At 55.4% G+C, this 23,439-nt stretch overlaps 3 protein-coding genes across 7 annotated transcripts in view; 2 read left to right on the top strand and 1 right to left on the bottom strand.

Annotated features, from left to right (window-relative positions):
* The window catches only part of TRAF1 (TNF receptor associated factor 1), a 28,726-nt gene extending 27,283 nt beyond the window's left edge, over positions 1-1,443 (top strand). For all 5 annotated transcript variants that reach the window (XM_051636357.1, XM_051636355.1, XM_051636358.1 and 2 more), the window contains one exon: positions 68-1,443. In XM_051636357.1, coding sequence (XP_051492317.1) covers positions 68-283 — 216 coding nt within the window. In that variant the 3' untranslated portion in view covers positions 284-1,443. The remainder of the gene's footprint in view (positions 1-67) is intronic.
* A 5,873-nt stretch (positions 1,444-7,316) lies between these two features.
* On the top strand, positions 7,317-14,184 carry PHF19 (PHD finger protein 19). The gene is made up of 14 exons (XM_051636919.1): positions 7,317-7,505; positions 7,757-7,838; positions 7,952-8,047; positions 8,115-8,215; positions 8,326-8,474; positions 8,819-8,914; positions 9,191-9,259; positions 10,306-10,426; positions 10,948-11,015; positions 11,109-11,279; positions 11,353-11,440; positions 11,602-11,687; positions 11,783-11,878; positions 12,179-14,184. Exons 1-14 carry the CDS (start codon positions 7,317-7,319, stop codon positions 12,513-12,515), a joined length of 1,749 nt encoding a protein of 582 aa, XP_051492879.1. The 3' UTR covers positions 12,516-14,184.
* A 1,111-nt stretch (positions 14,185-15,295) lies between these two features.
* On the bottom strand, positions 15,296-23,252 carry CUTA (cutA divalent cation tolerance homolog). Its single transcript, XM_051636709.1, has 6 exons — positions 23,172-23,252; positions 20,439-20,587; positions 17,175-17,234; positions 16,477-16,522; positions 16,103-16,152; positions 15,296-15,646 (listed from the first exon to the last, which is right to left on the bottom strand). The coding sequence occupies exons 1-6, from the start codon at positions 23,250-23,252 to the stop codon at positions 15,544-15,546; spliced, it is 489 nt and encodes a 162-aa protein (XP_051492669.1). The 3' UTR covers positions 15,296-15,543.
* Positions 23,253-23,439: the final 187 nt, after the last annotated feature.

Genomic DNA, 23,439 nt, shown 5'->3' with positions numbered 1-23,439 from the left:
TGGCTCTTGCTACACACATAGATAATACCAGTTCAGTAACTCATCATTGCCACTTTCTGTTTTCCAGGTGACATTTATGTTGCTTGACCAAAATAACAGGGAACATATAATTGATGCGTTTCGCCCGGACTTGACTTCAGCTTCATTCCAGAGACCAGTGAACGACATGAACGTTGCAAGTGGCTGTCCCATGTTCCTCCCTTTGTCCAAACTGCAGTCACCTAAATATGCCTATGTGAAGGAAGACACACTTTTCCTTAAATGCATTATAGAAACAAATTAGTAAATCCTGAAATATGGGTGTCTGGTAAATCACTCACTGAATTTGATTAGTTTACAAGAAGAAAACCCATCAGCTTGAGACCTCGTATTAGTTTTGCTGTGCACACAAATCCCAGAGAGCCTGAGCTCCACTGAATTCACTTCAGCTGAAGACCTGCCTGCTGGAACTGGCTGCTGCTAAGCATGCAAGTGCTGCCCTGTATGAACTCTTTTCACCTGCTAAAATAGAAGTAACTACCAGACATAGTTCTGTCTTGTATTTTTTAAATAGAGGCAAGGGATTAATATATATATTTTTTTAATAAGAAAGTCAAGCCTGGAAATGTCTGGATGAATGGTAGTCCAAATACTGACCTTATCCCTAAAAAGCAGCAAGTGTCACCCTCCTCATTCCCCACTTAACAACTGACAGCATCAGTGGAGCTGAGTTGGGTTCTGGTGCAAACTCCTGCAGTTCCAGCTTGTCCAGGGCTGGGAGCTGCTCTGGGACTGGGAGCACACGGGGCATCAACCCAGGGCCTGATGGTGCAGGCAGAGCTGAGGTGTGTATTTATAACTCAAAGGCCTTTATGCAATTCCTTTCTTCATTTTTCCTCTGCACTATTTCCGTGTCTTGGTTGGAAACACAAAGCTGACAGACAAGGCCCTGCCTGCTGCCTGAGAAGGGAAAGGAGAAGCTGTTTGTCCACTTAGATTTTGCAAACCATGGAAACTGCAGCCTCCTGAGCTGGTGAGATGCCACGTGCTGTGCCCCCAGCCAGGCTGCTGGCAGAGCAAGAGACATTCCAAATCTCTGCTTTCTGTCTGGACAGCACCCTTCCAAATAATTCATTGTGATGAAGTATCAGATTTCAGTAAAACCCATCCCATGAACAAACATCTATCAAAGTTTGTTTGCAAAGGAACTGGGTATTCTTTGCCATCACACGCACAAACACTCTGTCTCTCTCTTTTTGTCTCTTCCATGTTTAAAATACTCTTTCAGGGGCAGAAAGTTGTTTTCCCAGTGATCTGCCAGACCCTGCAACCACACTGGAGTAATATGCCAAAAAATACTATGCATTTCATGGCTGTATGTTTTTGACAAGTGCTGTATTTATTACAATCATTCATATTTTCTTATAATTTTATTTATTTCCTAAATAAAGCTCACTAACTTAAGCAAGGTTTTGTGTGTTATTTTCACTGTAAAAGGAGGACTTGACCACCTTGGTGACAGGACAATAGTGGTTGGCTGCAGGACCAGCTGTCCAGAGCTGCAACACTCACTTGTGTCTCCTGTGGTAGCACTGAGCAGGTTTACCCAGTGCAGGGCCTGGCTGTGCTCTGCACTGCCTGGAAATAGTACGTCCTTGTCCTCAGGAGCTGATAATGCCAACAGGAGGAGGTGCCTTGCCTGTGGTCCTGCAGGAAATCAGTGGAAAGTTTGGGAATGAACCCTAAAGCATCTCTTGCGTGGGTGCTGTAACAACAGGATCACCTCCCCACAGCCTCTGGCAGTTGGGGTGTTTGGATGGAAGATGTAGCACCCAATGTATGGGGATTTGACCTGAAAACTGAGTAAAGGTTGTACAGCTCCAATCCCTGTGGCACTAAATCCCTGCAGCTGAGCTCAGAGCCCCTCGTGGGGACATGGCCCGGGCTGAGGGGTGGCTGATGGCACAGGGGGGTCCCTCTGCACAGCCCTGCATTGCAGACACAGCCCCAGTTCTTCTTGAGCACTGACAATCCCAGTTGCACCAACAGGCATCTGCTCACTGCAGTGCCAGAGCTGGGTCAGCACTGCAAACATCCCCCAGGAACACACAGACCTTCACTCTCCAGTTTTCACTTTTCCCTGGGATTCAAACAGAATCATAGATGGGCTTGTCTGTCTGTCTTTTTTTCTTTGGGAGGATCTTTCCTGAGCCATGCTCAAAACTGCAGACATGGACATACCCTGTCTTGTCAAAATTACATAAGGGCTCCATTAGTACAAAGATCTCTCAGCTGTGAGAACACTTGCAAGCCCTTCATGTCTTATGCAACTGCATAAAAACATGCAGAGAAAGTCAAGAATTGGAAAAAAAAAAAAAAAAAAAAAAAGGCTATGGATTAAATCGATGCTAAATAAACAATAAAGACACAGAACCCAGTGCTCTTCTTAAAGGCACAGTGGGCATAAACCTGCTGGATGTCAGATTTAACTGCTCTGTCTCTAATTACAACCAGACCTTTGTTTGAATATGCCCTTTGGTAGATCATTTTTCTCCAAATGTGCTCAAACAGGGGCTAATTCCCCTGTGCTGAGGCACCTTCCAAACAGGGAGCTCTGCTCCAGGCTCTGCTCCTGCAACAGCCTCCTGGTTTTCATCTCTGAGACCTTCAGCCACAAAACCATCTTGATAAGGAAATGGATGACACTTACCGGGAAAAAAGCTGAAATCAGAGCGGTATCAGGAGTTCTCTAATCCAGCAAATCCCTTCTGTTGTGGAAATGAGCAGCTGAGGGATTTGTTTGGGGTTTTTTTGTTGTTTTGTGTTTTGTTGGTGGTGTTTTTTTTTGTCTGGACCAAATCAAATGATGCAGAAAAACCAAAGAATGTTTTTGGGAGCTAAATCAGAACTTGTTGCTCTGTGTTTAATGGCTAGGTTGGCAGTCATGGTGCTTCTGTAGCTCTCATAGCCTAAATCAAGGACAAGGTTTGTAGGGAAATATATATATATATGTAATTGACTAATACAGCTGAAAAACCCCAAACAAAACAGTCAAAGTTTTATGCTTATAGGCCCTTCCTCAGGGCAGATAAAGAGCTCCTCAGCTCACACACAGCTGCTTTGAGCCTAACTTGGTTGTGTTGGCCAATCTGGGGGTTTCAGAGAAGAAGTGGTTGGGCCCCGTGGAGCAGAGGGAGAATCACATCAATAGCCTCGAGCTGCTTCACTTGCAGCTACTTCTCTTGGCACGGCCGGGCCGCAGGTGACCAGCTGGATCTCCAGAGGGAAGAGGCACTTGTGGATCGCTTTGCACAGGGTCACCCCGGGGGGCTGCAGCCGGTCCCCGCGGGTCCCACCTCCGCACCAGGCCGGGGTTCGGGGGCAGCTCCGTGTCTGCCTTTCCATTCAATATTCCTCGGCTTTCGTTTCCAAGACTACAAGCCGACACACAACCCCTCCTCCCACTCCTGTTTTCAAAGGCAGAGAAACACTGTGAAAAGAAGGCAGCCACCCGATTTCTGGGCAGTTCTCAAAGCAGGCAGGAAGGCAGCGCTGAGCGGATCCCGGGGTGAGCAGGGAAGTGCCCTCCCCACCTTTGCAGGGTGGGAAGAGCCAGTGACAAGTTTTTAAGGACAACCCGGGGGTGTCTAACTACGCGGGGTTCCATTCAACTGGCTTTGCAAACGCTGGGTTTGTTTAGCAATGGAATAGCGGGGAAGGAGCTGCCGGGACCTGCCCTGGGAACCGGCCCCGCTCCCCGGCACGGGGGGGTTGCCCGGGCTGCGCTGGCACCGGGGGCTGCCTCATTTCTGATCGTTTCCTTAGGGAATAGTCTGCTTCCAGCGGCTTGATGCCAAGGGCGGGGGGGGCTTCCTGGCTGCTCTGCACGGAGAGTGGGTGCCCGGGGGGAGCACCGAGGGCTCTTCAGCCTCGGCGGGGGCCCGGGTGGGTGCTCCGTCCCCAGGGGAGCATGAGAAGCGCGGTCCCGCCGAGGTCCCTGCGGCCCCGCCGGAGCGAAACCAGCCGCGCAGCCGTGTCCCAGCACTGCCCCGGGCCCCAGCCTGCACAGGGTGCCCAAGAAATGAGATCCCCAGTGGGCCCTCCAGCTTCCCGAGGGGGTGCGGGAAAAGCTGGCTGGATGTGTGGAGAAGGAGGAGGAAGAAGAGGAGGAGGAGAGCAGCACCCAGGAGCTCACTGCAGGAGGAGCTGGGGCCAGGCTCGGTGGGGATGATGCGGCAGGAGCACCCGGAAAGGAACCAGAGTTAAATGCGATTGTGTGGCTTTGTTTGTGTCAGCAAAGAGAGGATGCATCTCCAATGCCTTTTTTTTTTTCTTTTTGTTTAGCACTTTTGTTCCAGGGCAATGTTGCTGTGCTCTTTGCATTATGGGGGTGCTGGGTTTGGGGTGCCCTCTCCGTGTCAGAGGAGTTTCAGCAAGGTCACCCCGCTTACACCCGTGTTGAAATTGCTCCCGTGTTGCATTGACATGTGGCATCATCCCCATTCCCACGGCAAATGACCAAGATGCTGCGAACATAAACCGCCTTGGCTGGGGCGGAGGAAGGTGAAAGAACATCCTTGTTAGCTGCTCCACCAGCACCAGGTTGGACAGGCTGGGACGGGAAAGCTGCTCCACACGGGCACTGGCTTTTGGTCCAACCCAGCAGCACCAGCAGCATCGGAGCGTCTGCCCAGGGGGGAGAGCGGTGCTGCAAGAGTTATTTTAATCCTGCGGTGACTCAGGGCTAACTCACCATGACTCACCGCAGAGTTCAGTCGTTTGACTGTTTTGAAGATGCGTCAGGTTCCCCGTGAAGGCGAAGGATGGTGTTTAACGCCAGGGAAGGAGCTGCCATTTTCTTCAGCTGCCTAACCCGCTGCCAACACAGGCCCAGCGGCTGGGCACAGGCACAGCACGGCCTGGCTTGGCACTGCACGGCACAGCATGTTGGGCCCCCCCCACCTTCAAGTTGTGCTGGGCTTTGCCTCACCTACAGAGAAGTTGGGGTACCCATCACTTGGGGAGCCCCATTTCCCATCAGGTTCACATCATCAGCCACGCTGCAAGGAACCCTCACACCCCAATGTTTGATGGGAAAGTCTGATTAAAAAAAAAAAATATTGATTTCTAAGACGACAGAATCACACCAAGGTGTTTAAAGGCGTTTCAGCACCGAGCCGCTGGTTGCCCACGCCCTGGGGAGCTGCTCACCTGCAGTGCAGAGGTTTTGCAGGTGTGTTGTGAACCCCAGCAGGGGGAACCCACCCCACGCTGCTCATCAATTACAGGCAATAAAATTCATATCGACTCTGCTTGCGCTGAGAAGCAATTCCCTACACCAGGAATTCTCTTCTCTGGAGCCTGAGCAGGCCTGAAAACGTTTCTTTTTTGGCAGCACTGTCCAACAAACAGCAAATCCTTAAGATTTCTTTTTGGCACTGACCGAAGCATTTTTGCAGTGATTGATTTTCTCTTTTGAGATTCAGAGAAAGGCGAGCCCTGTTTCTAGGAATCCCAGCGAGCACAGGTTGTTCCCTTGCATGGGACGATGCACATGGAGCACCCCTGCCTGCACCCCATCCTTGGGGGGCCTGGGGGTACCCTTTCCTGGCTGCAGCCACGGGCCAGGCAGGCAGGCAGGGAGGTCCCCTGTGTGTGGCACAGGGTGACAGTGGGCAGAGGGGACCCCCAGGTGTGTGGATGCAGACAGAGGGCTGGTGGGTGGGTGGGGTGATGGTGCATGTGGTGATGTGGGGTGCCCTGGAGGGCCTCTGGGGTGTGATGGTACCTCTGTGGGGCAGCAGCAGGTGTCCCATGGGCGGGATAGTAACTGCTAACCCCCAACCGGGGGCACCCTACGGGGGGAGTAGCAGTTACCCCAACATGGGGAGCAGCAGTTACCCCACGGGGGTCAGCAGCAGGTACCCCCCGGCCCTGCTCATGCCCTGCCCTCGCAGCGGGGCTGCTCCGCGCACACCGGAGCCCCGCCAGCCCGATGCGAGCCGTGGGAGGCGGCGGGGGCGGCCCCGCGCTAATTGCATAATGGGGACGTCAAAGGCCGCGGGAGGCGCGGGGGAAGCGCGGGAAGATGGCGGTCGGTCCCCGCCGCGGGGCCCGGGCGGGCGGGCGCTGACCCGGCGGCGGCGAGGGCAGCGGTAAGGGCAGCGCCGGGGGGAGCACCGCGGGGAACCGGCGGGAAGGGGCCGGGGCCGGGCGGGCGCTGAAGCGTCTTTGAATGAGCCAATGGCGGCAGGGGCCGCTCCCGGGGCTGCCCCCGGCAGGTGCCACCGGCCCCGCCGCCCTCCCGCCCGCTGCCCCCGCGCCGACGCGTCCCTGGACGGTGGGTCCCGCTGCCGGGGACGGGGGGAGTTCCCACCGGGCCCGAGGGAAACGGCGGGGACCGGGTCCGTCCGCCCCCCCCCCCCCCAGCCCCTCCGCCGGGCGCGGAGCTGCCGCCGCTTTCATCGTTGCTCCCGGGGCGAAGCTCCGGGGCGGGCGGCCGTGACACGTCGCGGCTCGGTGACATGTCGCGGCTCCGGCGCCGCGGCTCTGCCAGCCTCGTCCCGCAGCAGCTCGCGAGTTTTGTTGGTGGTTTTGTTTGTTTGTTTGTTTTAATTCTATTTATTGATTTGAATGGTCGTTCCCGGTTTACCGTAGGTCCGATCGCTCCTGCCCATCCCGGCTGCCCGCGGGAAGCGGGAGCGGCGGTAGCAGCGCGGCCCGGGGAGGTTTTGGGTGAGTTCATGCGTGTTGCCGCGACGGGAGCGCGAGAAGGGGGGGGAAGGAACTTTTCGGTTGTTTCGCTGCCATCGGTCGGGTCTGGCCGCCCGGGCTGTGCCTGTCCCCGCCTGCCCGCCCCCGCTCGGGGTCCCCGCTGCTGCCGCCTCCTCGCTGGTGCGGCGGCCCCCTGGGCTTGGGAGCTCCTGAAACTGCCGGGAGATGGTGAATTAAAAATCGCGCTAGATGTAAAGCTGTTCCCCCTCAGGTGCCCCTTCCCGCGGCGCAGCTGTGCGGGCCTGCGGCGTGTCCCTGTGCCCCGCCCTGGGGTGGCTCCGTGCTGCGGGAGCCCGGGCTGGAGCGGGGCGGGGGGGATGTTAATTCACTCGTGCTCCAGGGTGGAAAAGACTGCGGCTGCTCCCTCTGATTGCAAGTAAATTACCCGTGGATGAACCCGGCTCATCCGTGCTCGTTTTGCGGGTCCTGAGCGCCCGCTGGTGGGGCTGAATCAGCCCCAGGCTCGTTGCTCCGGGACAAAACCCTCTGGAATGCTGCGCTTGGCTGATGGGCGCGTTGTGTCGGGCAGGATGATGAGCTTGTGTCCCCTCCAGGCTCTGCTGATGGAGACCGCCAAGCTCAGCCCCATCATCCGGGATGTCTACGCAGCCACCGGCCGCGTCCAGCAGGCACCGGCCCCCGCGGCGCGGAGGGGCAGCGGCTGCCGGGAGCTCATGGTCAAGCTGATGGAGGGGCAGTACGTGCTGTGCCGCTGGACTGATGGGCTCTATTACCTCGGGAAGATCAAAAGGGTAAGGTGGGCACCCAAAATGTAGCTAGTGCCGTTCCCTGGATCAGCTTGTGGCTTGGAGAGGTGCTGGATTGGGCTGCAATGCATCTTTGGCCATTGGGGCATTCTGGGTCGATGCCCTGCCCTTGGGTATCACGCCCAAAACCTGACTTCCCACAGCCCCAAGGGGAAGGGCTGCTCATCAGGGAGGACAGGAAAGTGCTGGGAATGGGAGCTGATGCTCAGTGTTTTTTTCCTGCTCTCTGTCCACAGGTGAGCAGCTCCAAGCAGAGCTGCCTCGTCACATTCGAGGACAACTCCAAGTACTGGGTCCTCTGGAAGGACATCCAGCATGGTAAGTGCTGCCCCATCCTCCCTTCCCGCGGCTGTCCTGGGAGATCCTTCCCAGCGCTGCAGAGAAGTGGCTGTGCCACCTGCATCTTCAACTCTGCCACCCCCATCTCACAGCCGGTGTCCCCGGGGAGGAGCCCAAGTGCAACGTCTGCCTGGAAAAGACGTCGGGCCCCATGAACGAAATCCTGATCTGCGGGAAGTGCGGGCTGGGTGAGTGCGGGCGTGTCGCCCTGGGGTGGAGGGTCCGGCCCGCCCTGACCCCCAGCCCCTCCCGCAGGTTATCATCAGCAGTGCCACGTCCCGGTGGCCAGCGGTGGCGAGGGCCCCCTGGGGACACCGTGGTTCTGCCGCCGCTGCATCTTCGCCCTGGCCGTGCGGGTGAGTGACACCGCGTGTCAGCGGCTCCGCGTCCCGCCCGCCCTCGGCGCGGCCGCGCAGGGAGCAGCCCCCCGCCTGGCTGCGCTGACCCCGTCCCCTTGGTCCCACAGAAGGGGGGTGCCCTGAAGAAGGGAGCCATCGCCAGGACACTGCAAGCTGTCAAGATGGTGCTGTCCTACAACCCCGACCTGCTGGAGTGGGACTCCCCACACCGCACCAACCAGCAGCAGTGCTACTGCTACTGCGGGGGCCCTGGCGAGTAAGCCCCTGCCTGCCTGCCAGGAGGGCTGTTGTGTTTGGTTTTGTGGGGAAAAGCATTCGCAGTGGCAGGTGGGATCATGCTGGGGAGTTTCCTCCCCCCCCGAGAGATGTCCCCAGTTTGCAGGGCATTGCCCTGGGGCCTGCAGCATTGCTGCCTCTGCCATCTGGGTCTCCACACGCTTCCAGACGCATCATTTGCACCCACCTCCGTGGCTGTGGAAAATAAGTTAGGGCCAGGCTTTCCCTTCCTGGCTGAGGGGTCCACACCTGGGGGGAGCGGGGGGCGGGGTGGTGGCTGCCACCCGCTGCCCTCACTGTCACCCACCTCCTCTCCCTCCCCAGGTGGTACCTGAAGATGCTGCAGTGCCACCGCTGCCGGCAGTGGTTCCACGAAGCCTGCACCCAGTGCCTCAGTGACCCCATGATGTTTGGAGACAGGTATGTACCTGCCAGGCTTGCTGGGCTGGTCCTGGATGTTGGAGCTGGCTTCCCGGGGTGGGCTTGTCCCCATTCTGTATCTCCCTGACCTGGCTGTGGCACCTACAGGGATCAGCCACCCCAGGGGCAGGCGGGTGGCCCTGTCCTGCAGAGCCCCACTCCTCCTGGCTGTGCTGTCACCATCAGCATCCAGAGCACTGTCCGCATCCCGGCCCTTCCCCAGGCCCTGCAGAGGTGACCCCCATCCCCAGCGCTCCACTTCCTGCTGTTTTCCAGGTTCTATGTATTTTTCTGCTCCGTATGCAACCAGGGACCTGAGTACATCAAGCGCCTGCCCTTGAGATGGTAAGAAATGGCCCTGGATCCTTTGGGACCTGCTGGGGTGGCCGTGGGGCACCGGGCTGGCTGGTGCCTGGTGCTGCTGAGCTCCCTGCCCTGGGGCCAGCCCTGACAGTGCCAGCTCACAGAGCATCTGCTGCTCATCCTGGCCCAGCCCGGAGCTGTGGGTTTTGCTTGGCTCCAGGCCCTACATGCACAGCTCCTCCTGCCCAGCCCTGTGGGGCTGTTTCCCAGGAAAGCTTTTTCTCAGTGGGGCCCAAACCCACTGTTTGTCCCAAGCTCACACATTTGCCAGAAGATAATGGCAGAAAAACAGTTGGGTGACAAGTCATGAAATTCTGTCCTTAAGTGCAAGTTTGCAAATGGTACCTTCTAATGTACCTGGATGATCTGAAAGCACTTTATAAATACTATGAGCAGTGTGAGCAGCCCAGCTTTTTCCTGCTGTTCCCCTTGTAGCTTGTCCTTGTTGGAGGTGTAGCCAGTGCCAAGGGGCTGCTGGGACGTGGCTGCCTTGGGGACGTTGCACTGAGCAGCACAGTGCACCAGCCTGGAAGAAGAATAAGGGAAATCCTGCAGGAAATGTTGCTTGGCTTTCATTCTGGGTAGTTAAAATAGACAGTGTATTTTCACATGGGTAAGAGCTGTCCAGCTCTCAAAACCAACTGCAGCAAGAGCACATGGCTGGGGCTTGTTAAAGCGCTGGAAAACTGGGCATTCATTGTGGGAGCTGCATGTCCTCCAGCTCTTGGGCTTGGGGGTCTTGGTGTTTGGGGTTCCCTCCAGCTGCAGGCAGTGTCCCACCACTCCCCAAAGTTCAGGGGATGCTGTCCTGGCCGTGGTGGCATCCCCTGGGACAGGTATCCAGGCTAGGGTTACTTCCCCTGCAGAGTATAGGAACGATCCTGACTTCCAGTGAGTTTTTGGGAGGGTCATGCTGGGGGCTGTGCTTGAGGGGCACTGGTGGAGCAGAGCAACGTGGTGGGTACCATCTATGATCCTGCAGGGGAGAGGGTGGGCTGCTGACTCTCTCACCTCCTTTGATCCCACAGGGTGGATGTTGTCCATCTAGCCCTCTACAACCTGGGCGTACAGAGCAAGAAGAAGTACTTTGACTTCGAGGAGATCTTGGCCTTTGTGAACCACCACTGGGATCCGCTGCAGCTCGGGAAGGTAAAACGCGCGGCAGGGCCTGGGCTGGAGAGGGGGTGTGAGGAGGGACAGGCGGGGGGTGAAGGGTGGAAAGGGACGTGCCTGTGTCAGCAGTGCCACCCTGCTGGCAGCCCCTCTCCAGTGAGCTTGGGAGTCTCAGCAACTCCTGCTTTGTGCAGTGCTCAGCTCAAGTGGCTCCCGTGCAAAATGAGCTTAATTGCCTTTCTCTGTGCTGGGGTTTCCCTTTGTTCGGGTGTTGTACCTGGCAAGTTCCCCAGTTGGAGCTAGAGCTGGGAAAAGAGCTAAAACTAAGGCATGTCAGAAGCCTGTCACCGTGTCTGGAGGGCTCAGTTCCCTGCAGGTCTCCTGCTCCCGCAGGGATGGCAGCCAGTGCCAAACCTGGGCGGCTCTGGGCTTCGGCATCTCTGGCTCCCTGACCTCGAGCAGGAGCTGAAACGTAGAGCTCGGGATCCCCCCTCTGTTGAGTTTTTGCACAACGACAGCGGGCGCTGACCCCTGCCTGACCCTGCCTCTCCCCGCAGCTGACGGGCACCCCGGTCTCCGAGCGCGGCCCCCACCTCCTCAACGCACTCAACAGCTATAAGAGCAGGTGAGCCCCCCGGGGAGGGACAGGATGGGGTGGGGTGTAGGATGCTCCCGTGCCCCCCCAGCTGAGGGCTGGTTCCTCCCCTCCACTCCCCAGGTTTCTGTGTGGGAAGGAAATCAAAAAGAAGAAATGCATCTTTCGCCTGCGGATCCGCGTCCCGCCGACCCCCCCCAGCAAGGTGCTGCCGGAGAAAGCCCCCGACGGGGGCGAGAGCAGCTCCTGTGAGCTGAAGAAGAAGGGGAAAAGCAAGTATGTCCATAAAGACAGGTGAGTGGCCAAACTCACCCCCCTCCTCATGCTGCCCTGGGGGTCCAGCAGCCTCACCCCCTTGGCTTTGCAGCCTGCTCCCGCGGCAGCTCCAGCAGCAGAAGCGACGAGCGGCGCGGCGCAAGAGGGCCAAGTTCCTGCTGGAAGATGCCATTCCCAGTGTGAGTCCTTCAACCCTCCTGGCACTTCCCAGCCCCATCCCTGTTCCGTGCCAAGCTGGCTCCCCAGGGGCTGTGGGGGAAGCATGGTGGTGCCAATGTTGGGGCTGTGGGTGGCACCTCTGTGCTTGGCAGGGACAAGTGCTCTTGTTTTTCTGGCACAGAGTGACTTCACCTCTGCCTGGAGCACCAACCACCACCTGGCCAGCATCTTTGACTTCACACTGGATGAAATTCAGAGCCTGAAAAGGTCTGTGTGGCCAGGCTAGGGGTGACTGGGAAGGTGGCAGGGGGTGGTGATGCCCCTTGCACTGGGCTGGGGCTGATGTTGCCTCCTGTCCCCAGTGCCAGCTCGGGACAGACTTTCCTATCGGATGTGGACTCCACGGATGCCACCAGCACCTCAGGCTCAGCCACCACCAGCCTCTCTTACGAGTCCAGGTGAGGACTGTGCCCCTCACCCGTTCCAGGAGGGTTCTGGTGGCACAGGAAGGAGGGTGAGGGGCTGCCCCTCTCCCCCTGCAGCACCCTCATCTCCTGCCACAGGGATGTCCCACACTGGGGAGCCCTTCCTTCTTGCTGCCCCAAAGGGGCTGGGGGTCCCAATGTGGCACTGAACCTGCAGGGTCAGTGCTGGGTCCTTGCAGGACTCACCTGAATTCCCAGCGTGCTGCCTCCAGGCTTGCAGGTGGGGGACACCTTTTGGGGCGCTGCCCTCACCCTGCTCTGCCCCCCCTGCAGCTGGAGGACCGTGGGCAGCCGCAAGCGCAAGCTGGCAGCACCAGCCTTCTGCTCCGCGGGGGCCAGGAGGAGAGGAGGGGAAGGGGCGGGTGGGCGCCCTGCAGGGGGCACCCCCGAGGGTCCCGACCGCCCGGACGACGGCATCGACAGCCACACCTTGGAGAGCATCAGCGAGGACGACTCCTCGCTCTCCCACCTCAAGTCCTCCATCAGCAGCTACTTCGGGGCGGCGGGCAGGCTGGTCTGCGGGGAGAAGTACCAGGTGCTGGCGCGGCGGGTGACGCTGGAGGGGAAGGTGCAGTACCTGGTGGAGTGGGAAGGCACGACCCCCTACTGAGACCTGCCGGCCCCCACACCTCTCCTGGAGCCGAACCAGAGACTGGGGTGAGGGGGAAGCCCTGGCCGTGAAGCAGAGGAGGGTCGCTGGCCAGCGGGGAGGGCTGGACCCTCCATGCTCGGGGGTCCTGGTTGGCTTCCCGGGAATGGCCACAGGTGGAGGCAGCACCTGACCTGGCACCAGCAGCTGCCCAGGGGCAAAACCCACAACCTTGCCCCTGGCTTGTTTGGGTTTTTTATGTTAACAATTTTTATTTTGTCAGCTGTGTATATGCAGAGAGCGTGGCCTGGCTGTGCTTCTCTGATGCAGCTTTTGGCCAAGCCCGAGGCACCATCACGGTGGTGGTAAGAGCAGTGAGCAGGTTCAGCCTTTCCAGAAGGGTCCCCCCAGCATGGCTGGGCACCCTTACACAGATGGACTTTGAGGTGCACCCCAACTCATCCCCACATCCAAGCCTTGCAGAGCAGACTTGAGGGGTCCTGCGGCTAAAGCCAAAAGCAGCCCCCTCACCACGCTCTCACAGCCCCTCCCTGTGCCCACAGGAGACAGTGGGATGCAGGGGGTTTCCTCCATTCCTTAAAGGAATGTGGTTTGTTTCAAACGAGGGGGAAATGCCCCATTAACAGCCCATGTTTTTCTGGCTGCCAGGCAGACTTTCTTGCTCTGGTCCCACAACCTGGATGGCATGTGGGGATGTACCAGCTTCAGTTCCCTCTGCTGACAATCATGATCTTAGAAGAGATCAGCCAAAAGTTACACCCTTGCCTTAAAACCACTGTGGGCATTTCACAGACTGGAGCCCAAGGCCTTTATTCCTGCAGGAATCCTAATCCTGAATGTGCCAAACAAGCAGACAAACCAAAAAGGCTGAGGAGGACAGCGGGGACATGGGGAGGGGGTCTCTGTGGCCATCCCCATGGCCTTGTGGTTGTGCCTCACTGGAGGGCAGCTACACCTTCTGTTACTGGAGTAATGTTGAGTTTTGTGAGTGCCTGGGGTTGGTTTGTCTGCAGAAGAGAAGGGAAGCCCCTCCTTTACCTAAAGCAATAACTGCAGGGGTGTTCAGGAGCAAAGCAGTTGTCTTTTTTTAAAACAAATCTGATAGCATCAGACTTATCTGTTAGATTTTCTTCTGACAGAGCTCTCTCTATTTTTAGTGGTGTCCTTGTCTGTCCCCCAGCACTGCCATGGCTGTCCTGTGGGGACAGAGGGTGGGTCATGCTGGGGGGTTTATTCCTGTGGGATGTGCCAATGGACATTGCACTCACAGTGGGAGCACCCACAATGTGTGGCCCTAGTTCCTCTCCCTCTCTGTTCCCTCTGTGGCCTCTTGCAGAGAATTGAAAGTGGAGCCTTTAAAAGTATTTTTTGTTGCAGAGTATATTTTGTATTAGCTGTAATAGATACTATAATGACTCTGTGCACCTTCTAAAGATTTATGAGTTCAGGTTGCTGCTTGTAATAACCAACTCTTGTTATACCCAAGTTGTAATTAATGTCTGATGTACAATTAAAAAGTTGTTGGGTTTTTTTACACATCACTGGTTCTTTGTAGTGTCAGGATTATTTGGTTTGGGCAGCAAGGTCAAGGTTTGCTCCCAGGCAGGCAGCTGGTGCAGCTGGGTTGTGCTCCCAGGCAGACTGGGATGTGCCCTTGCCCAGAGAGATGCTGCTGTGAAGCACAAGAGCAGCAGGAGGATGTGAAGGGGTGAGTGTGTGTGCAGCCCAGGGGGGTGTGGGGACAGCAAGGGCCCTGGCAGGGCTAAACAAAGCTTAGCTGGGGGTGCTGGTGCTCTCTTTGTGTGCTTTATTCCTTTTTTTCTAGACCAGCTGCCTGGCTGGTACACTGTTTCTTTGGGTTTAACATAGAAAAGTTTCCTTCTCTCACAGCTCAGACCATTTTGCCCCTTATCTTCTCTTTCCTGCACCCACAAACCTTCCCCACGCTACCTTTGTTGGCTGACAGGGCCCTGTGAGCCCATGGACACAGCTCTCAGTGCCTGCAGAAGACCCTGCACTGCTGCTCCACCAGCCCAGGACCAGGAAGGGGGAGCCAGGGGAGCATCACCCCACATTGGGCTGCAAACCCACCCCAGGCCCTTCCCCTGCCCAGCTCTGCAGGTGCTGCCCCCACAAACCAACAATATCTGAGCCTGCCCCAGGTAAGAAACATTCCTGTTTATTCCTTTCCTGGTCCCATCACTAACTTGATGCTGTTCCAGAAGTCGTGTATGTCCCACTAAGCCATGAACATGAGCAGCTTTTTGCAAGGTTAGACTTGGCCCGGGCAGAAAGTCAGGGCTGGGCTGTGGGTGGGGGGTGCAGGGGCAGCCCTGGATTGTCCTGCTCCTGCTGCCACTTGGGGTCCCTGGACGGGCAGGACACGGTGCTCAGCTCAGCTCAGCCCGGCCCTTCCCAGCTCGGCGAGCAGAGCAGGCTCGGTGCGTGTGCTCCTGCAGCTGCGGCATCGGCTCCGCTTGGTGCTTTCCTTGGATTTTGTCTGATTTAAACCAGCACGTTGCGGGACGGCGGGAGAGGGCAGAGCCGGAGCCCCGCGGCTGCCCGGCCGCGTCCCGCGCCTGCGGGCTGGGCAAGCGGGATGCGGGGCGGGATGCGGAGAGCGCCGCTGCGGGGGCCGGGGGGGCAGGCGCTGGCCGAGGAGACAGACGGGGCTGCCGGGGCCATGGCAACCCCCTGGGGGGCTGAGGCAGCCCCCAAACGCTGCAGCGCCCTGGCAGGAGCGCGGCGGGGGATCCGCTGCGCTGCTCCAACAGCTCTCGGTGCGCGTCGCTCCTCCCCGCTTCAGCCTCCAGCCCCGCCGGGCCGCCCGGTGCTCCCGGAGCTCAGACTCAGGCCGAGGAGGGGATGTTTGGAGTGCAAACAAAATTCCCAGTGCCAGGTTTTTGGGTGGTAGCAAACCCGTAAAGATAAAAGCTGCCTCTGCACGTGTAACTCCTGCCCGCACGGGGCGGCTCGGCACGGTTCACCCGGTCACCCCAAAAAGTGAGGGGCTCCCTGCGTTCTTCAGTCAGTCCCGTGGGACGCTCTCCTCTAACCATCTGAGGTACAGAGGGTTTCCTTGGTCAATAGGCAGGCTGATGATTTCAGGAATTTCAAAGGGATGGATGGATCTGAAGCGGGAACAGCCGCAAAGGAGCAGCGTCACCCGCAGCTCCCGCTCCTCACCAGCCCTGCCCCACGACCCCAAAGCACCCGCATCTTCTCGCCACGTGAGGATTTTGCTTTGAGTTTGGGGTTTAACCACAGCCAGCAGCTGACTGCCAGGGGCCCTGGACCAGAGCTGGCTGTGCTCTGTGCTGGGGAAAGGCAGGAAATCCTGCCAGGAGGCAGCCAGGGAATAACCTGTGTTAGGAGAAGGAGAATCCCTCCTCCTGCCTGGGCTGGCTGGAGCCCAACAGCTGATATTCCTGCCAGCCTGTTTTGTTGCTGATGCCACCTCTGGTTTTTTTCTGGCTCATGAGGTACATCAAGTGCAGTTAAACTCTCCCTGGGTGGGAATGGACTCAAGGAACCTGATTCCCAAAGCCTGAACATAAGGTGCAAATCCCACAGAGCCAGAGCCTCACCTGACATAGTCGGACAATTCACTTATTTTGGATGTCCTTGTTTTCACTAACTGTGGAGAGGAAAAAAACCAGACAAATCAAAAAGCAGCAGAGAAGGAAAGGGGATGGAGCAGCCCTGCATGCACAGCTCCCCTGCACCCATCCAGCCCAGCTGGTGCCCAGCAGCGTGATAGGAGCCCTTGGCAGGATAAGGGGTCAAGCTGGGCTGTCACCTCCAGCCACCACTGCCATGCTGCAGGTGGGTGCTCAGGGTCCCTGGGCACTGTCCCAAATCTTGGGTAGGTTGGTGCCACCTCCCCAGTCCACCCTGCAGCCTGTTCTGGTTGGGGCTTTCTGGGAGAGGGATTTTTGTGACTTGTGGAATTGTTACTTACCAGCAGTATCTCAGTGGATTCTTCCAGTTCCCCTTTCCAGAAATGCCTAGATTTAAAAGAAAAGAAGGATTAGCAAATACAGCTCCAGGTGCTGCCATGCTGCTTCCCCCAGGGGGTTCAGTTTCCCTGCTTGGTGCTCTCCCCAGGTGACTGTTTGTTTACCAAGTGCTGCCCAAGAAGCACCAGCCCCATAAATCTGCTGTGCAGGTGACTAAGCACCCTGGATTTACAGACTAGAGCCTCCTTGGCTGTGGAGCCTTGAGAGAGCTGCCCAGGGGGGGGAGGCAGGGCCGAGGAGCTGGGACTGGGGTGGCCATGGGGGACTGTGTGGTGGTGGCTCCAAGTGGTGGCTGGGAGATGTTGCCTACAGGGACCATGATGTGGGCTTTTCTTTTTTCCTCTCTTTCCCTGAGGGAGAGGAGATGTACTTCTCCTGACTCAGATGTGACTTTTCAAAACATCTCTTTTGACAGAAGGTCACTGGGATTTCATCTCCATGCTGGGTTCCTGTGTGAGGAGGCACTGGGAGGCGTCGTGGTGTCCCCAGAGTGGGGCAGGGGGGAGAAGGCAGCTGGAGCAGGCAGGGCTGTGACTGAGCAACCTGGCTCTGGCCCACTCTGTGGGGTTTCCATCTCCTCCTTCTGCCCCTGGGGAGCTCAGGTTCACCTCCTCCATTGGGAATATTCAGCTCAACTTACAAGGCCAAGCTCTTGGGCAGGATGTTCACGTAGGCAGCCAGCTTCTTATCCATGATGGCCCTGGGTGTGACAGGAGGGGGAGTTAGTGCCTGTCCCCAACTCACTGCAGCTCAGGACCTGCCCCCAGCCGTGGGGACATTTCCTCGTGCTGTCCCTGACCAGGACCAGGTTTGACACTGGAGATGGTGGAGTTGGGGTCAATTATTACCCTGGGAAAGCAAAGGGAAAAGTGACCTCCAGCTGGAGCTGCTTCAGCTCAGGTCCTCCTGGCACGACTCTGGGACTGTTCCTGTTGTTCCCCCCCCCACCAAGCAGGAAGGCTTGGAGTGGCTCCTGGCTGGGAGCAGCACACAGGACCTGTGCCTTGCACAGTGCAAGGACCCTGCCCAGTGTCATCCCTGTCCCCATCTCGCTATGGGGACACCAGGGCAGGAGCTGAGCCACGGGGCTGCCAGGACCAGGGCTAGAACAGATGCCAAGGGGTTTGTCTCCCCATCATGTATTTGTGCTGTCAAGCTGTGCCTCTTCCTTGCACAGCAGAGGAAACGTGGATCTTGTTAAATTAACAACATCAAAGATTTTCTATCCAAAACATCCTAAAAATCTGAAGCCCAAATAGATTCCTTCCCTCTAGCTGCCTCCTTTAGTTGTGGGCTGATTTGTCATTGCAGAGCTGCAGAAGTGATATTTAGGTGATTAAGGAGTACTGAAGCAAGCTCAGGGGACATTTTTAGAAGGACTAGGTCAAACATCATGTTTTCTGACCCAGCAATGCCTGGGCCCTTCTCCCAGAGCTGGCAGCCCCATCCCCCCTGCAGGCAGCTCTGCTCAAGGTGCTGCACCAGTGACTTCACCTTTGCTTTTCTTTCATGCTGGCCTCACCAGGCACTACTTGGAACCAAGTGCTTTGACAATGCAAAAATTTAACTTCTAGATGACCTTGAACTGCAGAGGAGGAAGCAGTTGTTAGATACTGGAAGGTTCGATTCAACAACCTGTAAAAATTAACCCTTAGTGAGCTAAAGAATGAAAACCACTTTAACTTCTGCTCCAACCCAAAATGTTCTCCAGGATGTTTTTGGCTCAGAGCAAGTTAAAACCTGATTGTTCTTGCTTCCAGGGTATAGTACAGACTGGGTTACAAAACAATCTGGCCAGTGTGTCCCTGAAGATGAGCCGAAGGAGCTCAAGAGGTGCCTCCCCCATGGCAGTGACCTGAAGCCACCCCAGCCAGGCACTAACGTGTGACTGCATCTCACCTTGCAATCTGGCCCTGGTGACACGTGCATGAGCTTCTTCACACCACCCTGCTTGCTCTGTCCTTTTGCAGAAGTTTATACCTCCCAACCAAGAAGAAGCCCTGGGAGGGCTGCATGGGCTCTGCTGCAGGGCAGTGAGGGCTTGGGAGCAGCCTGGGCACTGGAGGACAGCAGCCCTTCCCCACCCTCCTACCACATCTTGCTCCTCCATGGCTGAGGTGGGCTTGGAGCAACCATGGCTGGAGAGGACAGCCATCTGAGGAGGCTCTGGCTTGCTTGCTCTCACCATGTGTAGCCAGTTGAAGGCATTTAATGTTTGTAGATCATCTTGAGTTAATCTGTAGGTCAAGGCAGCAGCACAAGGAGAGATACCCCTGCTGTGTTTATCATGTCAAACACATGGCATGAATCATTTTGGTTTTGCTGCCTGCAACTTCCAAGTCACTTCAGAGCAGGAACCTTCTGATTTGGTGAGTACCTTCTAATTGCTTCTGCTCTGTCCCCATAAATTGTGATCCTAGTGAGATCCTGAACTTCGCTCCAGCAAGCTGAGCGGAAACAAGCGGCCACCGTGGGAAGGGGTAAGGTTGTGAGAAGCTGAAAGTGATCTGTGGAAAAACGTCTGCATAATACATGATACCTCTGGGTTGGGTACTTAATGTCTGTTTCTTTGTCCCTTCCTCACAACAGGATCTGAATTGAGACAGATGAAATATTAATAAGCAGAAAAGCAAAGAAAATGATGTGCAGAAATCCAGGGCAGGACAGGAGGCTGCTCCCAGGGTGACAAGTTCTGTGAGGTGCAGTGGCCTCAGCACCCAGCCCAGAGGGGTCCACTTCCCACTGCAGGCACAGGGGAGAGACCGAGTCTCCTGTGTGGACTCGGGGTTTCTTCTGAGGATTTTAAGTGAATAGTCATCTGGTTCAACTGGGTGAGAACTGATGCAATGAATGAGCTAGATGCTGCATTCTTCCTGCAGCTAATCTGCTTTCACAAACCCCAAACTCCTCTTCCTTAAAAACTGGAAATTTCCCTTGCAGTTTGATGTGTCAAAGATGTTCTGTTAAGATGAAGGATTTAGAGGGACTGAGGGCTCTTTTCACCAGCCAGGTACAGTTACTTCATTTTTCAGAAGACATCAAATGGTACAGATTTTATTCTACTTGAATTTCTTAGTACAGTTGCAGTATTTAGGGTGACACAAAATCCCTTTCAGTAGCCTGTCAGTTCCTGAATGACTGTTTGGGAACACTTGACAGAAGACAGAGAGTTTCTGGCAAGCAGCAGGGAAAACAGCACAAGAGGTGTTGCAGGAAACTGAATGGTCCATCATAAACATTTCCCCAGTCAACACAGTCTCAGTTCTTTGAACAAACCATCTATTGAGTCAGGGACTGAGGACAAATGAAAAAAACAACCCTCTGCATGCAAAATGTCATGCAAAGTATCTCATACAGTAAAAGAGGGAGAGAAAAATCCAGGTGAAGCCCTCATTACCTGAAGTTTGTGAGTGCAGGCTTCCAGCTGGGACCTCACAAGTGTTTGCTGGGGGCCACTTTTGTCTTTTATTTATTTTTATGGCAGTTGTTTATTTTATTTATTTTCTGTGCTTTGTCCCCTTCATAAACACCTCTCCTGGGATCATTATCTGTTTTGTTCTAGGGAAGAAAAAAGACTGTGGCAGATCAGAGAACATGGGCTGGGCTTAGTCCATCCGAGGACCCAGAGATTTAGGGCCATGGCTTTAAAATGATCTTGAAAATTAAAGGCAGTGGAATAAACTAAGAATTGGCTTGATCTTACTGTGGTTTGACTTCAGAGGCAACTGTCAGGGAGCACAGCTCTTGGTAAGTGGATACGTGGCACAGACAGAGAAAGAGAGAGAGTGGAAGAGGAAAGGAGCCCCGTGTGGGTAGAAGTGCCAAGCAGAGAGAAGGGCAGCTCCTCCCCAGGGAAAGCTGCTTTGGAACACTGAGCAGACAAGCAGGGGAAGGGTCTCTGTACCTGGCAATGTCCTTGGCAATCTGCTCGTTGAGACAGTTGATGAAGGCAATGGAGTGTGTCCCAGGGACGTAGGTGCCAGTGATGGCAGAGTGCAGCTGCAGGGCACAGCTCCTCAGCACCGGGTACAGCAGCAGAGACAGAGTCAGCACCTCAAAAGCAAAAGGTATGAGGGGTGATCTGAGGGGAAATGCTTCATTATGGACAACTAAGTATTTATGTTATCTGTGGCTCAAGGAAACTCTCTGGTCTTCTTTTTTTCACCATGACAGTAGCATTAGTTGTAATTCCAGTGAAAACATGTTCAGAGGGAGATTCATTCCTCTCCAGTGGGGCCCTCCCAGTGCTGTGCCAAGTGCTCGGGGCAGGAGCACTTTTTTTTGAGGCTGTATCTGCCCAGAGGTGCCCAGACCTCTGCTGTGGGAGGCCCCACCCTGGACTAATAGGGGCTACAGACCCCACCAAGCAGCCTCAGCCACCAGGACTGGTTTCCAAAGAAGAATAAAGAGGTAAGTCACTGGCTGCCTGTTGAAATACATTTCTATTGGAAATGTGAGCATGAAGGGAACCACCAGGCATGGCTCCTGCACCAGGCTCATCTTATTTCCAGCTGAGGACACAACTGCATCCATCCTTTGGCTGTGTGTCCAGGGTGAGGCATGTCTGTCCCTCTGGGAAACGGTGGGGACAGGACCCTCCACCTCCCCGGGGACAGGAGAGGGAGGAGGGTGGTATTGCAGGTAGGAGCAGAGATCTGGCCATGAGGAACAGATTTCAGGCTGGAGTCTGATCTGTGCTGGGACCTGGAGAGCTTTTGTCCTGCCCTGCCAGCCTGGGATCATTCCTGTCTTCTGCTGGCAGATGTTTTGCAGCCCACCCACCCCACAGAGCAGGCGAGGGGGGATGAGACTGAAATGCAGGTTAGAAGTTCATTTCATCTTAATTATCTGACACGAATAGGAGAGTGAAATTGAATCCTTTCAGGCACAGAAATCCTAATGGACACAGCCCAGGCCTCTCGGGCCATCTCTGTCCAACGGGGCTGCAGAAAACAAACACCCTCTGTGGGCTGGGAGTGCAGGGGCAGCAAGTGGGGTTTGCTGGTGCTATTCCTGGGAAGCCCCTGAGCTGCTCTCTGGGCTGCCATGCCCTAGACACAGACACGGAACAATATATAATTACCTCAGCCAGGACGTTGCTGGAATGGTGAGGTTAATCTGGAGTGCTAAGAGCCCAAGGATGGGGCTGCACCCAGGGCTGCAGCCTTTGCTGTCCCTGCACAGCTGCTCTTCTCTTTGTCTTTTGTCTTGTTTTTGAAACAAACAGCATCTGGCCCTCAGTCAGCTACAGCAATAAAAACATGCTTATAAGACAAAGAATATCTTCCTTTTCCAGCCACTCTTCTGCCCTTTGAAAAAAACCCTCCCCTTGTGGGGACAACATCAGGGTTGTTTGTGTTTGGTTTTTTTTGGGGGGTTGTTTTTTTTTTGAAGACTGAAGATTGAATTAAAAGAAGATTGAATTAAGAAGATTGAATTAAAAAAAAAAAAAGAATTCATAAAAAAGATTGAATAAAAAAAAAACCCCTCACTTGTCACCTCAAATAGAGGAGCTTTTTTCTGTTTGGAAAATGACTGACGTGCTGTATTGGTTGTCCCCTCTTTTCCAGTCCATTTCAGGAACTCCTCTTTATCACAAGGTTTCTCATAATAATTTTTAGAGCTGCTTCTGTGCACTTTTTCCCACTAAGCCATTTAACAAAGACTGTGCAACAAATCCCAGAACCTACTCAGATAGTTACAAGCTAAAGAGAGATATGCTGGTGCATCTATTTTTCCAGATTAGAATGTAATCATGCTCCCTGCTCAGGAAAAAAAGAATATAAATCCCACCTGTTCAGCATGGTAATCCTTAATCTTCTTGGAAGATGCATGTGCATGTGATAGGAAATCCCCTCAAACATTTCTGATTGAATATTAGTACAACAGTGATCAGTCTCTTGAGTTTTGGGGGGTTTTTTCCCCCTTTTTTTCTGAACAGAAAGATAAAAGGACACCACACCCTTTTATTTTTTCCTCAGAATAACTATATTGGACAAAGGATGGTGCAAAATCTTGTGAAGGAGGGAAACTTCAGCATTCCTGTCTGATAAACCAACTGAACTCGAGACTTCCAAAATGTTAAACTGAACAAAACTGAAAAACCTGCTGTGAGATTGTGAGCATTTCCCTGAAAAGCACCGAGCAGCAAAATGACAGCTGAGTTCAGAGAGGCTGTGATTTGTGCAAGATTTCTTTTTGGCTTCAGTGAACCAAAAAAAAAAAACAAACAGCTTCAGGGTTTAAAATTACCACGTAATGACTTTTTTGCCTAGTTCTGGTGAGGTTCTGTGTAAGGAAACCCACAACCCCAAACACAGCTCGGGGCAATCTTGGGGATGCTGCCTGCTTCCTCAGGGCAAAAAAAAAACCTCAACAAAACCAAAATGCCTCAGAAATGTGCTTTGCTCTCTAGAGAGGCTGGGGACACATTCCTCCTGCATGATTTTTTGGGGTCCTTTTTGAATACGATTATTTTTTTTTCCCTTTTGCAGAGGTTCCCTTCCACAGGTCTCGACGGAGGGGTTTCCCCGGCTGCCTGGCCTTGCATTCGCGGTGTTTCCCGGCGGGTGCCCCGCCGTGTCCCCCCCGTCCCAAGCTCGGATCCGGCCCTGGCAGCCCCCGGGCTCCCACTTACCAGCAGCAACGTGCCCCTGCCCGGCCGGGGGCAGCCCTGGGCGGCGGCTGGCAGCGCGCAGCCCTGCCTCGGCCACTCCATCTCCTCCGTCCTGCCACCTGCGCTGCCCGCCGCTGGGAATGCTGCCCGGGAATGCTGCCCGGGGATGCTGCCCGGGGATGCTGCCCGCGGCCACCACTGACTCCTCCTCCTCCTCCTCTTCCTCCCCGCCGCCCGCCCCGCCGAGGGCACAGCGCCCTGCCCCCCGCACCCCCGGCTCCCGTCGCCC

Source organism: Apus apus, chromosome 19, assembly GCF_020740795.1.
Source record: "Apus apus isolate bApuApu2 chromosome 19, bApuApu2.pri.cur, whole genome shotgun sequence".
Taxonomy (NCBI): domain Eukaryota; kingdom Metazoa; phylum Chordata; class Aves; order Apodiformes; family Apodidae; genus Apus; species Apus apus.
The sequence above is the reverse complement of the archived record's forward strand: the minus strand, read 5'-3'. Positions and strand labels throughout refer to the sequence as shown.

Coding starts and splice junctions, on each gene's coding strand:
- PHF19 (XM_051636919.1), top strand. CDS start 7,317: ATGGAGACCGCCAAGCTCAGCCCCATCATCCGGGATGTCTACGCAGCC. Junction 7,506..7,756: donor ACCTCGGGAAGATCAAAAGG/GTAAGGTGGGCA, acceptor CTCTGTCCACAG/GTGAGCAGCTCCAAGCAGAG. Junction 7,839..7,951: donor CTGGAAGGACATCCAGCATG/GTAAGTGCTGCC, acceptor CCCATCTCACAG/CCGGTGTCCCCGGGGAGGAG.
- CUTA (XM_051636709.1), bottom strand. CDS start 23,252: ATGGAGTGGCCGAGGCAGGGCTGCGCGCTGCCAGCCGCCGCCCAGGGC. Junction 20,588..23,171: donor GCAGGGGCACGTTGCTGCTG/GTAAGTGGGAGC, acceptor TTTGCTTTTGAG/GTGCTGACTCTGTCTCTGCT. Junction 17,235..20,438: donor ATTGCCAAGGACATTGCCAG/GTACAGAGACCC, acceptor TGTCACACCCAG/GGCCATCATGGATAAGAAGC.